The sequence below is a fragment of the Panicum virgatum genome, chromosome 1N (genome assembly GCF_016808335.1).
Source record: "Panicum virgatum strain AP13 chromosome 1N, P.virgatum_v5, whole genome shotgun sequence".
NCBI classification, from domain to species: domain Eukaryota; kingdom Viridiplantae; phylum Streptophyta; class Magnoliopsida; order Poales; family Poaceae; genus Panicum; species Panicum virgatum.
The window spans coordinates 36,081,131-36,094,911 of record NC_053145.1 but is presented as its reverse complement, the minus strand read 5'-3'; the positions used below and the strand labels follow the sequence as shown (position 1 = coordinate 36,094,911).

The 13,781-nt window shown below is 49.1% G+C and overlaps 1 protein-coding gene across 1 annotated transcript; it reads right to left on the bottom strand.

The window, feature by feature from the left end:
• Nucleotides 1-2,577: 2,577 nt before the first annotated feature.
• On the bottom strand, nucleotides 2,578-6,791 carry LOC120655712. Its single transcript, XM_039933675.1, has 5 exons — nucleotides 6,598-6,791; nucleotides 4,464-4,732; nucleotides 4,239-4,384; nucleotides 4,032-4,167; nucleotides 2,578-3,878 (listed from the first exon to the last, which is right to left on the bottom strand). Exons 1-5 carry the CDS (start codon nucleotides 6,753-6,755, stop codon nucleotides 3,706-3,708), a joined length of 882 nt encoding a protein of 293 aa, XP_039789609.1. The 5' UTR covers nucleotides 6,756-6,791; the 3' UTR covers nucleotides 2,578-3,705.
• Nucleotides 6,792-13,781: the final 6,990 nt, after the last annotated feature.

Below are 13,781 nucleotides of genomic sequence, written 5' to 3'. Positions count from 1 at the left end.
ATCACAGTAGAACCCTAAAGCACTAAACCCACCACAGAAAAGGTCGGGAGATATGCTCTCAAGAATCGATCGGGTGAATTCAAAGCTCACCAACTACATTAAGATAGCTGAAAACACTCTGCAAAACAAAGAGCAGAAAACGGGAGGAGAAATCTATGGGGGATCTGGTGAGACAAACCCCCGGCTTGTTCGGATGGGACCGTCTACCTCCAGGGTACCTCAGAGCCCTTCACCGAAACCTACTCACATTCGGACTCTGAAACCAGTTGAGTCCAAGTTCGATCAGGACTTTGAACCATTCGATGATCTCGAGGACTGGTCTGACAACATCGAGCTGTTCATGGACACCATGGCCAATCCACCCGAACAGGCTGATACCCTTTGGGAACTGGCCAAGCTTAAAAAAGGAAAAGGCAAAGCTCCAGAACAATCCAGCGATTCAATTTATGACAAACCCTGGATCAAGGAGCCTGAAGGGCTGACTCCCACTCAATCATGGCTACACTGGATGAATGAGAACGCCCTTCGCGTAGAGATGGGCATCTCGCTTCTCGCTCACCCAAAGCATACGTACTCCAAAATCGGCGGGTTAACCGATCCCAAATCCGAGTACTCTTCCTACTCGGAGGATGAGCTGGATAACCTAATCCAGTATAGCAAGCAAGTCGAGTCCAACTCGGCCAAGAACTCTAAGTCCGATCAGGACTCCCTCCCTAACTTGGTCATATATGCAACCCCACAAGGACGGACAGTGCATCTAAGGAAGACCCAAGATCCCCACGCCTCTGGTTTTAAGCTAGCGGATCTGCCTTACCAACAGGGCACTCCACTAAAACCGTCCTCAAGCAAGCACAACCAAGAAGTTCAAGATCTTTGCCGTGAAATCCTCATGGTTCGCATCTCCGAAGAACCCGAGGGTGATCCCACAAAGCGTCTCAACCTTGATGACTACAATTCGGATGATTTCGACGAGTACCTTTCCGACAACATGGAAACTACTCCTCCCACAATCACTAAACTCAAAGCTACTACCAAGGAGGATCTACCCGTTCCTCCTCCAGCGGTGACAGTCACTGTCCAACTGGATGAGCAGCATCCAGCAGAAAATCTCTATGAGCGTCGTCGCCAGCTCAATCAGAAAAGGGCGTTCAAGCGCCAGTGCCTCGCTAACACCCTACAAGAACAGCAAGGCGACAACTACGACTACTCCAACTGCGACCTCCGCAGTGTGATCAACGTTGGGCGCGATGCGTGCAACATCATCATCTCAAGGAGAAAGGAACGCGAGGAAGTCGAGGCTTACAGCCCTTCTTCCAACTACCGCATCCCGCCAAAGGCTCCCGCTTCCTTCAAGAAGCACAAGCCAGCAACTGTCAGTGCCCGTCCTCAGGGTAAACCGCGCACCCCGCACCAGGGTGAATCGTCTTAGGGTGGAAACAGGATTAACAAAGTACTGCTACACAAGTGCTTTATCCACCCAAAGAGCTCTCACACGATCTTCCAGTGTGACTCACTCTGCAAGGCCCTTGGGGCACCTCTCCTAAAAGATACCCTCCCACAAATCTAGTCGACACCTGTATCGACTAGTTTTATCGTCAAATAAGTTCTATTCAGTCATACAAACCATTGCTCACGTCCAACGAGCAAGGGGTAGGTCTTAAGAGTCAGAGTCTGTCACTTTACGATTATTGTAATTTCGACAAATCCAAATAAAGTTGGTTTTTTTCTACATCGACTACTTGGCTCTCGCTCACTCGACCAATACCCCATCTCGAAAGTCCTGCTCAGCTCTAGAGAAGCTACCGAGTAGCTTTCATGGTTCACACTCGAGTACTTTTTCGGCATTTACGTCTTGGGCAGCCCGACAGGGTTCGTACCTAAAAGTTCTATCCTAAAAGTAACTCTAGTCCTTGGTTAAAAGGACACCCTACTTGCCAGTCCGAGTAGGTTTTGGATACTCTTTCGGCACCTTCGTCTTGGGCAACCTGACGGGGTTAGTACCTAACAGACTTTCCCAAGAGTTACTCCAGTCCTTGATTAAAAGGACACCTTACTCGCCTCGCTCGAGTAAGTTTTGGATATCTTTCGGCACCTTCGTCTTGGGCAACCCGACGGGGTTAGTACCTAACAGACTTAACCAAGAGTTACTCCAGTCCTTGATTAAAAGGACACCTTACTCGCCTCGATCAAGTAAGTTTTGGATATATTTCTGATATTTACGTCTTGGGCAACCCGACGGGGTTCGTACCTAACAGTTCTATCTTAAGGATCACTCCAGTCCTTAGTTAAAAGGACACCTTACTTCCCTTTCTCGAGTAAGTTTTGGATATCTTTTTGACATTTTCGTCTTGGGCAACCCGATGGGGCTCGCACCTAACCGTTCTGTCCTAAAGATGACTCCAGTCCTTGTTAAAGGACACCCTACTCGCCAGCTCGAGTAGGTTTTGGATACTTTTTCGGCACCTTCGTCTTCGACAACCCGACGGGGTTAGTACCTAACAGACTTGCTCTAGAGTTACTCCAGTCCTCAGGCAGGACATCTTACTCGCCCTGCTCAAGTAAGTTTGGGATGTTTTTAGAATATTCACGTCTTGGTTAACTCGACGGAGTTCAATCTTAACAGTCCTATTCTAGAAATCAATCCAGTCCATTAATAGGACATACTACTCGATACGATCGAATAGTTTGGGATATTTTGGCAAACAGTTGCATACTACCTGGGAAACCAAAAAAGGTCTATCCTAACTGGTCAACTACGAAATCTCTTAACGAATAAAGATCATTTCTTGATACTCTAAAATGGGTTGACATAAGTTTCCCGCTTGCTCAGTTTACTATGGGAATTCTCGCTACAGAATCTTTCTGCCTCAAGTACTTGACGGGTATTACTCGCTTGCTTGAGATACAAAAAGAGCTCCTGTTTTCTCTTAGCACTCTGAGTAGTTGTCGAGAGCTGCCTGTCCTCCCATCTATCAAGGAACATCTTATAATCCCTAAATACTCGATAAGAGTTCTCCCCTAGATTGGACATCAAAATCCACAATACCTACGCGCTAACAAAACATTTCCTTTGAACAGGAAACCCACACTAAGCCACGGCTTTGAACAGTCTTATAGTGCTATTCCCACTTGGTTAATCCCGCGGGATTCAATCCTAACCGGTCAGCACCATGGTTTCGATTCAGAACCATACAAACTCGATTCTATTCGAGAAAACCTCGCCATCCAAGGCACTGACGGATACAATTTCTTGTATCTACTACCATGACTAAGTGGGCCCGATGCTGCCTACACTCAGGATCTTCGAGTACAACTACTCGACATATCAAAGGATTCCGCAATCCAAATACAAAATGGGTACTTAACATTACACAAATATTCAGTATTTGTTCAAAAATACTCCTGGCCCACAAGCCAACTCAATTAAAATAAAAGTTCAAGGAGACCCTACCTGGCTCAAGGATTCTACAATTGGATCGGCCACTCCGGAAGTCTCTGCCAAATACTGACGAAATTTGTCTTCTGTACAATCAGCTCTAGTTCCTTGTCCAAGGGCGTCCAGACGAGTGGTTGTCCAATAGGACTTCACCAACCCCAGTATGTGACCCACGTAGTGGCGGGTGATGGTGGAGACAAACCTCTCAAAGGCTCCGGGAACTTTGCGAAGCCTCCCAGCCAATGTGAGTGGTTCATCTCCGTCCCTAACTAGATATCCATGGCCTCAGCTACCTCCAGGGCGGCACCCTTGACTTCCCACAGCTCCACAAGTTCTCGATGCATCGAGTCTCGTGATTCAGACAGGGTCTTGATCTGCTGGACAGTCGACGCCGCCTCCCGATCAGAGTCCTCCTTGATCTTCTTGAGCTTCTCTATTTCATCTGCGTTGCGGCACACAAGAGTCTTTAGATCCAGTACCAAGCTTTCTTGAATCTTTAAAGATTCTGCACAAGCTGTGTACTCGATAGAAAGAAAATCTTATAAACACAAAGCAGATCTACTAGTTGAATGCATATGAAATGCTAAAGACCAACCTTTCTTTGACTGAGAGAGCTTCTTCAGCTTTCCCTCAAGAGCAGCCTTCTCAGATGAGAGAGTCTTAACCCTCTCTTTCAGAGCATTTAGCTCTGCCTCATCCTGGGACTGGCCATCCTTCCGTCCCAACGCTTCCTGCAAAAACAAAAAGATCAGTATACTACTTGATCTACCACAAAAAGTACTCGAAGTATTCGACTACTTACTTCCAGCAGTTTGAAAGCAAGTTCCACCTTCTCTCGTGGCAAGCCACTTCCCGATGTGACCTGGGAAGCACTCGCCAGCACATCAGCTACAGTCCTCTTGGGCACATCTTCTGACCTTTCTACAGTATTCCTCGTCACTTGGGAATCTAAAGAAAGAACACGCTACTTAATCACATTAAGAGCAAATAGAAGGATACCTTTCCTACAAGGCACTACAAGCTTTACCTGTAGGGGTCTCCGCAGGCTGTTTGTCATTGCCTCCCTCAGGAAGCTTCTCACCTTCTCCTCCTTCTGGAAGCTTGCCGCTTCCATCGCCTTCTGGGATTTCCTCATTGCCTCTCTCCAAGTTCGGCAATGGAGAGTCCAGAAGCATGGAGTCAACCATCGCCTCTGCATCATGAGCACTCATGTCGGGAGTGTTCGGGGGCTTCTCCACCCCCGAATGGGAAGTTGAGTTGTTCCCAGTCTCCACATCCTCCTCCAGGACTGCATCTCTGCAAGGACAAAGTAGTTAAAAACTACTAGACTCAAAAAACAGATCCTATGGCTACAAGTTCTAAGGAACTTACTGTAAGGATCACCGGGGTGTCCGACCCAAGAGGGGGAGGGGGTGAATAGGGTCGCTAATCGCTTTCTATCCTAGGGCTCAATCTATTTGCATGAGATGAACCTAACACATTCTACACATGCTAGTTATGACTAAGGTTTATCTATGCTACTCTCTACTTACCCCTAAAAGACTTGCAACCTATAGCCAATCCTAATCAAACTAACTAGGAAAGTAAATGCATGCAAGAAAGAGTAAATGCGGAAACGTAATACGGTAAGTAAAGAGGTAAGGGAGAGAATATGCAAACTCCCGTGAAGACACCAAGACACACGATTTAACGTGGTTCGGTTAGGACACCAAGTCCCTCCCTACGTCCACGGCCACTTGTCCAACACGAACAAGTGTGATGCCGAGTCTCTCCGCTTGATCACCGTCTTGCATTCGCCACCAAGGCTCCCGGCAAGCAAAGGCTAAGTGACCCCAAGTCACCAAGACAAGGCCACCGCCACCGTCTCTCTCGAAGCGTCACCCATGGCACCGTCTTCACTATCGGAACTTCTCACCAAGAGGGGTCTCCTTCCCCGCACAAAGTGTTGTTGCCTCTCCACACCAAGTCAGAGGGTCACACAACGAGTACACAAGATGCTTGCCATAGCAAGGCTTCTCTCAACGGAGCTCTCGCGAGAACTAATCCCTATTACAAGCACTAAGCACTCTCACAAGTGTGCTTAAGCCTCTATGATGTACACTGATGCTCTATGGTGGTTGGAGGTGTTCTCAAGTGTAGTAGGCTTCAGCAACTCCAGCACACGCAAATGAGGCGTGGGGAGGCATATATATAGCCCAACCCTTCAAACTAGCCGTTGGAAAAAGGCTGACGAAATCCCTTAACGCCGGTTGATCCGACGCTCAGTTTATGTCATCACCGGTTTAACCGGTGAGTGTATTTTCCCAGCAACTTAGCCGTTACTGCTCCAACGGCTACTTGATCAATTGCACCAATGCTCTTGAAATCATCGTCGGTTTAACCAGTGAGTGCAGGCTCAGAAACCCCCCGAAAACTGGAGTCTCTGGACAACTGCACTGATGCTCACTTTGCCTTGATCGTCGGTTTAACCGGTGCCTGTAAAACTCCTGCTGTCTCTTCGGCCTCCAAGTCCATTACACCGGTGAGTGTAAAACACCCAACGTCGGTTAATCCGGTGCCAAGTTCATTGCACCGATGAGTGCAATTTGCTCATCATCGGTTTAACCGGTGATAGCAAATTGTCTTCGTCTTGATCTTTTCGACTTGGATTTCTTCACGGTCTCTTCAATTCTTTGTCCTTTGGAACCACCGTAGGGGCGGCCCTTCGGGTCTTGCTACACCTATCTTCTATTTGTCATCACTTGAACCTAAAAGCTTGAGAATGGTCATCTTAACAATCATATTAGTCCAAGTGTTGTGTTGTCTATATCAATCACCAAAACATTATATTGAAATATGGCATGAGAGGCCATTTTCGCTACACTTACGTAGGAGCTCTTATTAGGGTAAACCCCTTGATGCCAAATTTGCGGGCAGGCTTTGTAATCACGACCAGCTTACCCGCATCAACAGTTTTATTCACATCGGAACTACTCGCTGAAGGAGTAGCCCCGATCCCACTTGACGGGTCCACTGTGGTGGAGGGGACAGTTTGTCCCACCACAGTTTCATCCCCAGATGATACGATTTGTAGCATTTTAGCCGCAGAGCTTGAAAAGAAAAATACAAGTCAGCAAATCGAAGGCAGAACTACTCGATTCTAAAAACACCCAGCTACTTACCTATCGCTAGTAGTCTGGGAGGAGCTACAACGCTTCCTCCCCGCAGATCGAGTACCTCTTGGATGCCCGGTTTGGGTATCGGCACTCGGAGTAGGGCTGAGATCCCTATCACTGCTCCCTCCAGTTTCTTCTTCATCTGCACAATCAAAACCATGCATAAGTATTGTTCGTATGAAACTTCATATGGACATACTTAGATTTGATTAATAGATCGAGGAAATTAGAAGAACAAAAGGGCGAATAAATGCCTGGCAGCGAAGGACTACTCTTAAAACAATCCATGTCCTCCTACAGAAACCAAATCCTATCAGATTTACACTATGATAAGTACTCGACTTCTATGTATCGACTACTCTTGTCAAAGTACCTGCTTCGGTGGATTTTCAGCAGAAAAAGCATCAAGTACAACTGGAACTTTCTTTAAGTTCCTCAACTGTCGTTGTACTCGACTAAACACTATATCATCCGAGATCTCTTCCTTCGAGTACCTCGATGGATCAGCTGTTCCTTGATATTGGAATCCAAGGGTTTCCCAAGCCTGTAATGGTTGGATCCTTCGCCCCATCCAGTCGAATACAACAACTTCTCCAGTCAACATATTTTGCCTCAAGACGGCAATTCGCTCGAGTAGTTCAGAGACCTGACTCTCATCGTCTGGTTTTTTATTCCATTCATGCCATTGGATTGGAGGGCCAGAAGTAATAGGTGGAAAGCATCCTGACTGGTTCTCGACATAGAACCACTTGGATTTCCATTCGATCGCCTTATTACTAAGACTATATGAGATATAGTCTCTATGTTTTCCTTGCCTAAGTTGGAGACCCGCACCCCCTACTACATCTAAGACGAAGGAGTCGGGTTGAGGCTTCAAATGGAAAAAGAATCGGAAAAGTTCGAAATGGGGCTTGATGCCCAAGAAAGCTTCGCACAAATGCACGAAGATTGAAATATGAACAAAAGAATTTGGGGTCAGATGATGCAACTGGATCCTATAGTAGCACAGGAGCCCAGAAAGGAAAGAACAGCAAGGAAACCCCAATCCCCGTTCCAAGAATGAGGTAAAAGCAACAATTTCCCCCGTATTTTCATACGGATGATCTTTTCCCAGGGCAGGACGCCACTGGACAACAGATCCAGGAGCTAAAAGACCTTGCTTTACCAAAGATTCCAAGTCGGATTGGGAACACTTACTTGTGTTCCAGCCTTCCTCTTGAGTTGGCTCCGCAGCCACACCCTTCCCCTCGATTGCCTTCTTGGGCGCCATCCAAAAATTCACTGGTCGCTTCACGCGCATACAATGGCGGAAACCCTAGGATGAGGATGGGGAGCGCAAGGGAAGCAAGAACTCTAGATCTGGGGATTTGAGAACCAAAACATATCTAAGGCAGTGAAAACAAATGGCGGCCGGTGGGGTAAAACCTAAGTTACCGTTTCGTTTTATAATAGCGGTGGTAGCATGGTAAAAACCTTCAGTAGGCCAACAGTCTGTTGCAAATCGCGGAAACAATGGGATTTTAAAGAGACATTCCTTTTTCTGAGATTACATTCTGGAAAAAGAAAACACACACATCCCTAGTCGACTACTCGACTCTTCTTTCCTTAACCGGGATTACATTCCAAAACAAGGAAAAGTACTTGACACAGTACAACTACTCGATATTACAACTCGAGTAATTTTTATTACATAACTTTACAAACAACTCGGGTCTGCACGCACACTTCTTGGCTTCCTGGGAAGCCTGCTGCAGCTAGATCGGCCCGAGGCCGTGACAAAGTACAAACTTGTTATTCCCATCAAGGGAATAATGATACATGTACTCTGGGAATGAAGTTTAAAGAGTATGGAGGCAGATTACAGTAATCACCTCGCAAGTCCTCTTGTAGCATCTTCTGGAGAAACTTCTCCATCTCCCAGAATACGTTGTGACAAGATTAAGCCTTCCCGCCAGAGATGTCAGTTCTTGGGCACCCAGAAACAGGCAGCCCCAAGGATGTGACACAACAAGACCCAACCAATCCACAAAAAACTTGCCTCATTGCACTACTACAAAGCAAGGATATTGTAACACATTCTTGTAACACATTTATCAATATGTTACAAAGAATTTTTATAGCAACACAAAATATGTGTTAAAGAAAGATGTGGTAACACATAACGCTTGTTTGTAAATTTGTGTTACTGATAATAATTGTAGTAACACAAAATTATGTTACACCTAAAATGCTACAAAGACGATAATATATTGTAACACATAAGATAAAGTTACAATTAAAGTGTTACAAAGACCTTGGTTTCCACTTCTCGTGTGTCACCTGACTGGCTGGACGATAGCAAACAGGGTGTGCAAGTTAGGATCTAGTTTTTAGCCAGACCACTAAGGCTTAGGATCTAGTTCTCTTATTGAACCATCCAACATGGTCCTAATAATTCTGTCCGCAACTAGCAGGGATCACATTTCATAGCCCCTTTCATGTCACAAGCAGGTAGGCTTTGTGTGCGTTAGAGTCAAATGCCCCTTGTAGGTCTTTTAAGCATTGGATCACTAGAGGCTCTAGTTCTGGTCTTTTAGCCCAATACGATAATAACCACGCATGCAACTAGAATTACGGCATGTCGCCGATGAGAGCAAGGTTGCTCTAGACCCCGCTAGATCTAAATCGTAGTGATCATACTGAACTAAGTCCACCTAGGTGATCCGAGCTAACAAGTCATAATTTTTTTATCAAAGCCTATGACTGACTAATAATGCACTTTTCTAATTAGCTGTCGACTGTCAATGAGAAAAATGAAGGAACGAAATAAGAATTGGTTTATGCAATGAAGTAATAAGCATATAGAATTGTGTTAATAAGCTCTTGTTGTGTCGTTAAATCATATAGGCTAGTTATGGGAGCATATCTACAACTATCTATATTCAAAGAAAAAAAAGGGAAAATTAGATCTGTATAGTGTCATCTGGGCCTAATGGGCGGTTACCCGCATGGACGCGTCCCCACGCTCCTCGCGCTCGATCCAGGTTTCTCGCCGCGCGAAATCCTCCAAGCTCCAGCGCGCTCCCCCTCCGTTGGATCCCGCTGCGCACCGCGCTGCACCTCCAGGCACTCCGCTTCCCGCTCATTCCCCTCCTCCAAATCCAGCGCTTGCGCCAAGTCCCGCCCCAAATCGTGCTCCGAAGCCATTACCCACGCCAAATCCCTCGCTCCGCACCTCTAAATTGAATTCTTGATTTCCCCGCTCTCTTGACTTTAATCTCTGCGTTCTTGTTGCTTATTTCCGTGGATATTCTTGGTCCCAAATCAGTCCCCATCATTATTGGTGCTCTAGATTGGTGCTGATTATAGATGCCGTTGTTGCAGGCTGTAAATCGTTTCTGCAGAACAGGAGGCAGAGCAATCACGGTCGGACAGTTGCAGCCGAGTCATAGGGAGGTGCGCTGCAAGCAAGTGAGACAGGGGGCAGGATGAACGTGTTGTGATCTGGCATAGGTAATTAATAAATCGATTTCCTTCTCTTTTTCTCCACGTTCAGTGCTGGTTTAGGTTGTTTAATTAAGGGACAAATCTCGTCAGGTGTTTGGCTGCAAGTTTTAATTTGCGGCTCCGAGTTTCTCAGTACTGGTAGTTCTGATCCAACGTTTGTTGGGGGGTACTTTTAGGCCAATCTGTTTTTTACTTGGTGGCCATAGAGTATAGACAATTTCAGTATCATTCCATGGAGAATTAAACTCTGAATTTTGTGAATTGAGCCTTCAAGTGGTTTGCTGCACCACGGCATCTTAACGCCCATCCTCTCAGCCTGAGCTCGCAGCACAGAACTTCAGAGTCTGCATCTATAAAAAATTAGAGGTCCTCTCTATATCCCTATGTATCCATTTATATACTTTGTTCTTCTTGTATCCTTGAAACTAATCAACTTTGCAATTTCTTCTCAGCAAAATAATCAAGTTCAGCAGGATTTCTTTATTCTTGATGGCAGCAACAGGGCATGAAAGCAGCATTTCGAAATTGGGATTTGGTGCCATTCTAGAACCCATATGCAAATTTTTATGAATGCTACATTTCAGTAATGAATTGTACACATTAGTTATGACAATTATTGTCCATTTTTGCTTGGCACTTAATTTAGTTTTTTTATGAAAGCTGAACTGTTTACATAACTAAAAGACCCTCCTTAAGTTCTGAGGATTGTTTAGTTCTGTTTCACTTAAAGTTTATTTTGCAGCTACACAGGTATATTTCTGTACTTTTAAATCTTGTTCTTCACCTTGAGAACAAAATATTCAGTATGCACATGAAAAGAAGTACCTAGTCCCACAACCGCCGCCGCTCCTCTGGCGCCCCGCCGCTGCCTCCGCCGTTGCCGGCGTGGATCGCCGGAGGGCGCCACACCGAGTGCCGCCACAGGCGTCGCCTTGCGCCGGAGGGCACCGCGCCAAACGCCGCCTCTGGAGGACGCCGTGGGCAGTGCCCAGCGCCGCCGTGCGCCGATGCGTCGCCGCTGGCGTGTGCCCCCGTGTGCCGGCCCTCACCGGATCCTTGGTTTAGCGGCCCATGGACGCGACGCGGCCAAAGCGGCGGGGGTCGGCGAGGGCGTCCCCTGTTGGTGGAAGAGCAGGCGCCGCTGGCGCCATGGCCGGTGGAAGAAGATGATCGAGCGCCGTCGCCGGTGATGGAGGGGCCGGCCTGAGGGTCGAAGCCGGTGTTGCCGTCCTTATACGCTCGGAGGAAGTGCTGCTCGAGGCTGCTGCGGTCGGCGCTGAAAGGCCAGGCCGACGGCCTTGGTTCTGGGAAGTAGCGGCGGCCTCTCGACGATGGCGAAGGCTCAGAGAGCGCCCCTGTCCAGTGTTGAAGCGGCGACCGTAGGACCACCGTGGGAACGGCGGCCATGGCAGACTCGATGGCGACAGCCATCGTAGGTGGCAAGAGGAAGGACAAGAAATCTGTCCGGTGCAAAAAGAATCGAAGGTGTGTCGAATCTATCTTACTTGCTGATGTTTGTTCTTGCCGTCGTGGTACAGACGATATCGTGTCTCTATTTCTCCCTGGCGAGAATTCTCGGCGAGTTCTTGTTTCCGACAAGACGAGAGGACCTTGGGAGAAATTTACAAAAATGGGAGTCTTTACAGTTTTGCCATTGGCCCCACATTTTATAGGCATAGATGGTCTCACCGTGTCATTCACTAGGAGTGACAAATTCACGAGTGGTCAGTGTTTGCAGTTCTAATATTGCAAATCGGCCGCCGGGGAGAAATTTGCAAAAATAAGACTGCAAACATTGGCCTTTGCAGTTTTGCCATTGGCCCCACATTTTATAGTCACAAATGGTAGGAGTCGCTTGTTTCTTTGCGAGAGTTCTTGCCGAGTTCCCTGAAGCCGAACTCGACGAGTTTCAGAGTTTTGTCTCGGCGAGTTCTGGTCGCCCAGGGAGCGTGAGGCCCTCTGGCCTCCGTTGTTCGAGGCTATACCCTTACGTTAAGTGCTTTTAACTTTTATATTCTTATTGTTTTTTAGTCGTACCTGTCGTCAATTTATTTTTATTCCTATATCTTTTTGAATGGAATGAAAACTAAAGGGACTAACGGAGATGGAAAAATACAATTTTGCCCTTATGTTAAGGGCTCTTCCCGCGTTCCGAAGGGGAAACCTCCACCCGACACCGGCCGACGTAGCGCCGCGGCTGGCCGCTGGGAGCGTGCGCCAAGGCCGCTCGCCCGTGGAGCGTGCGTGGGGCCGCGCGCCCAGGAGCTGCGGCCGGGGCCTGCGCGCCCAGCAGCTGCGCCCCCGCCCGGGGCCTACGCGCAGGGGTCTGCGCCCCCGCCGCCCGCTGGGAGGGGCCGCCTGCCGGCCGCAGGGGCGCCTTGGGGGCTGCGCCAGCAGCCTAGTCCCCCCAGCCGCACGCGTCGTACTGTTGCTGCTTGCTGCTGCACGACGAAGCCGGGGCCGATGGACACAGTCGTCGCCGCTGCCAATGACCGACGGCGATTGTGCCCTTGGGGAACACGACCGTCGAGTTGCCAGCGGTGGAGCAGCACGCCACGCGGGCAAGAAAACCTGCACTGCGAACACGCTTGGGCGTGGATGGCGAGGGCGGCGGCACGCGGGAGCGCCCGACGCGCGGGTGGGAGTCCGCTCCGCCGGCCTGAGCAGCGGCCCTGCCCCGGCCGCACGATCCTCGGCGAGCCCTGGCCGTGCGGTGCCCCTCAGGCCTCCGCGCTAGAGGGGGCGGCGGCCGGAGGGGGGCATTGTGAGCTGGGGCCGGCCGGCGGCGTCGTACGTCGGCGGCGACGGCAGGGTGCGCCGGGCTCCCGATCAAATCGGGGGAAGGGGGCGGCGGCTGGAGCCTGGGGCTCCCAATCCGATCGGTGGAAGGGGAGGGAGACCGGTTATTTTTTTTATTAATTGGATTCATGTCATTAGAATTTTGCAAGTTCAGAGTTCTGTCATTGCTATTCGTCTATTTCGAAACATGTCATTACTATTTTCCCTCTACCCGGCTCATACCATTTTCTACGCTTCCGGCGACGTTGGCCCACCTGCAGACTGTATTCTACGTGTTGAGCCGATTACACGGCTCCGAGCCGACCTTATGCAGCCTCGTCCATTCGCTAGCATACGCCAAGCACATGGCCGGCCGCCGCCCTTCGCGTCCACCGCCGCCTCTGCGCCGTCTTCTCCAGCAGTCGTCCGCCATGAAGGAAGCTCTGACCTTCTCCACCATGCTCCATATGGCGTCGCTCAGTTTGCTCCTCTTCCGCAGGAAGACGCCATTCGGCGACGGTGTCCACGAAATCAAGCATCCTGAGGACACTCGCCTCCGCGAATTGCACGAGTGAGCCGCCTCCTGCTTGCGCTCCGCCACTTTCTCGGTGGTCAGCAGCAGAAAGTATCTGACGCCGCCTCCGGCGGCCGTCCACTTGGCGCGTAGCTCCAGCTGCATGATGCAGAGCATCTGCACCATGGTCTTGAGAGCTTTGATCCAGCTCTCCATCAGATCGAGGAGGGAGGGAGGGAGGCGCAGCCATCCTCCAGGTGCTGCCGCGCGTGCCTCTGCTTGCCGCTGAGCGCGCCGCCGCTTGCCCGCCGGCCGAGGCTGCCTGCCTCGCGCGAGCCGCGCGCACCTGCGCCGTGCGGCGCCGCTCTCCCCTGTGTGCTTATTGAACCGGACAGCGACAAAGCGAATAGAG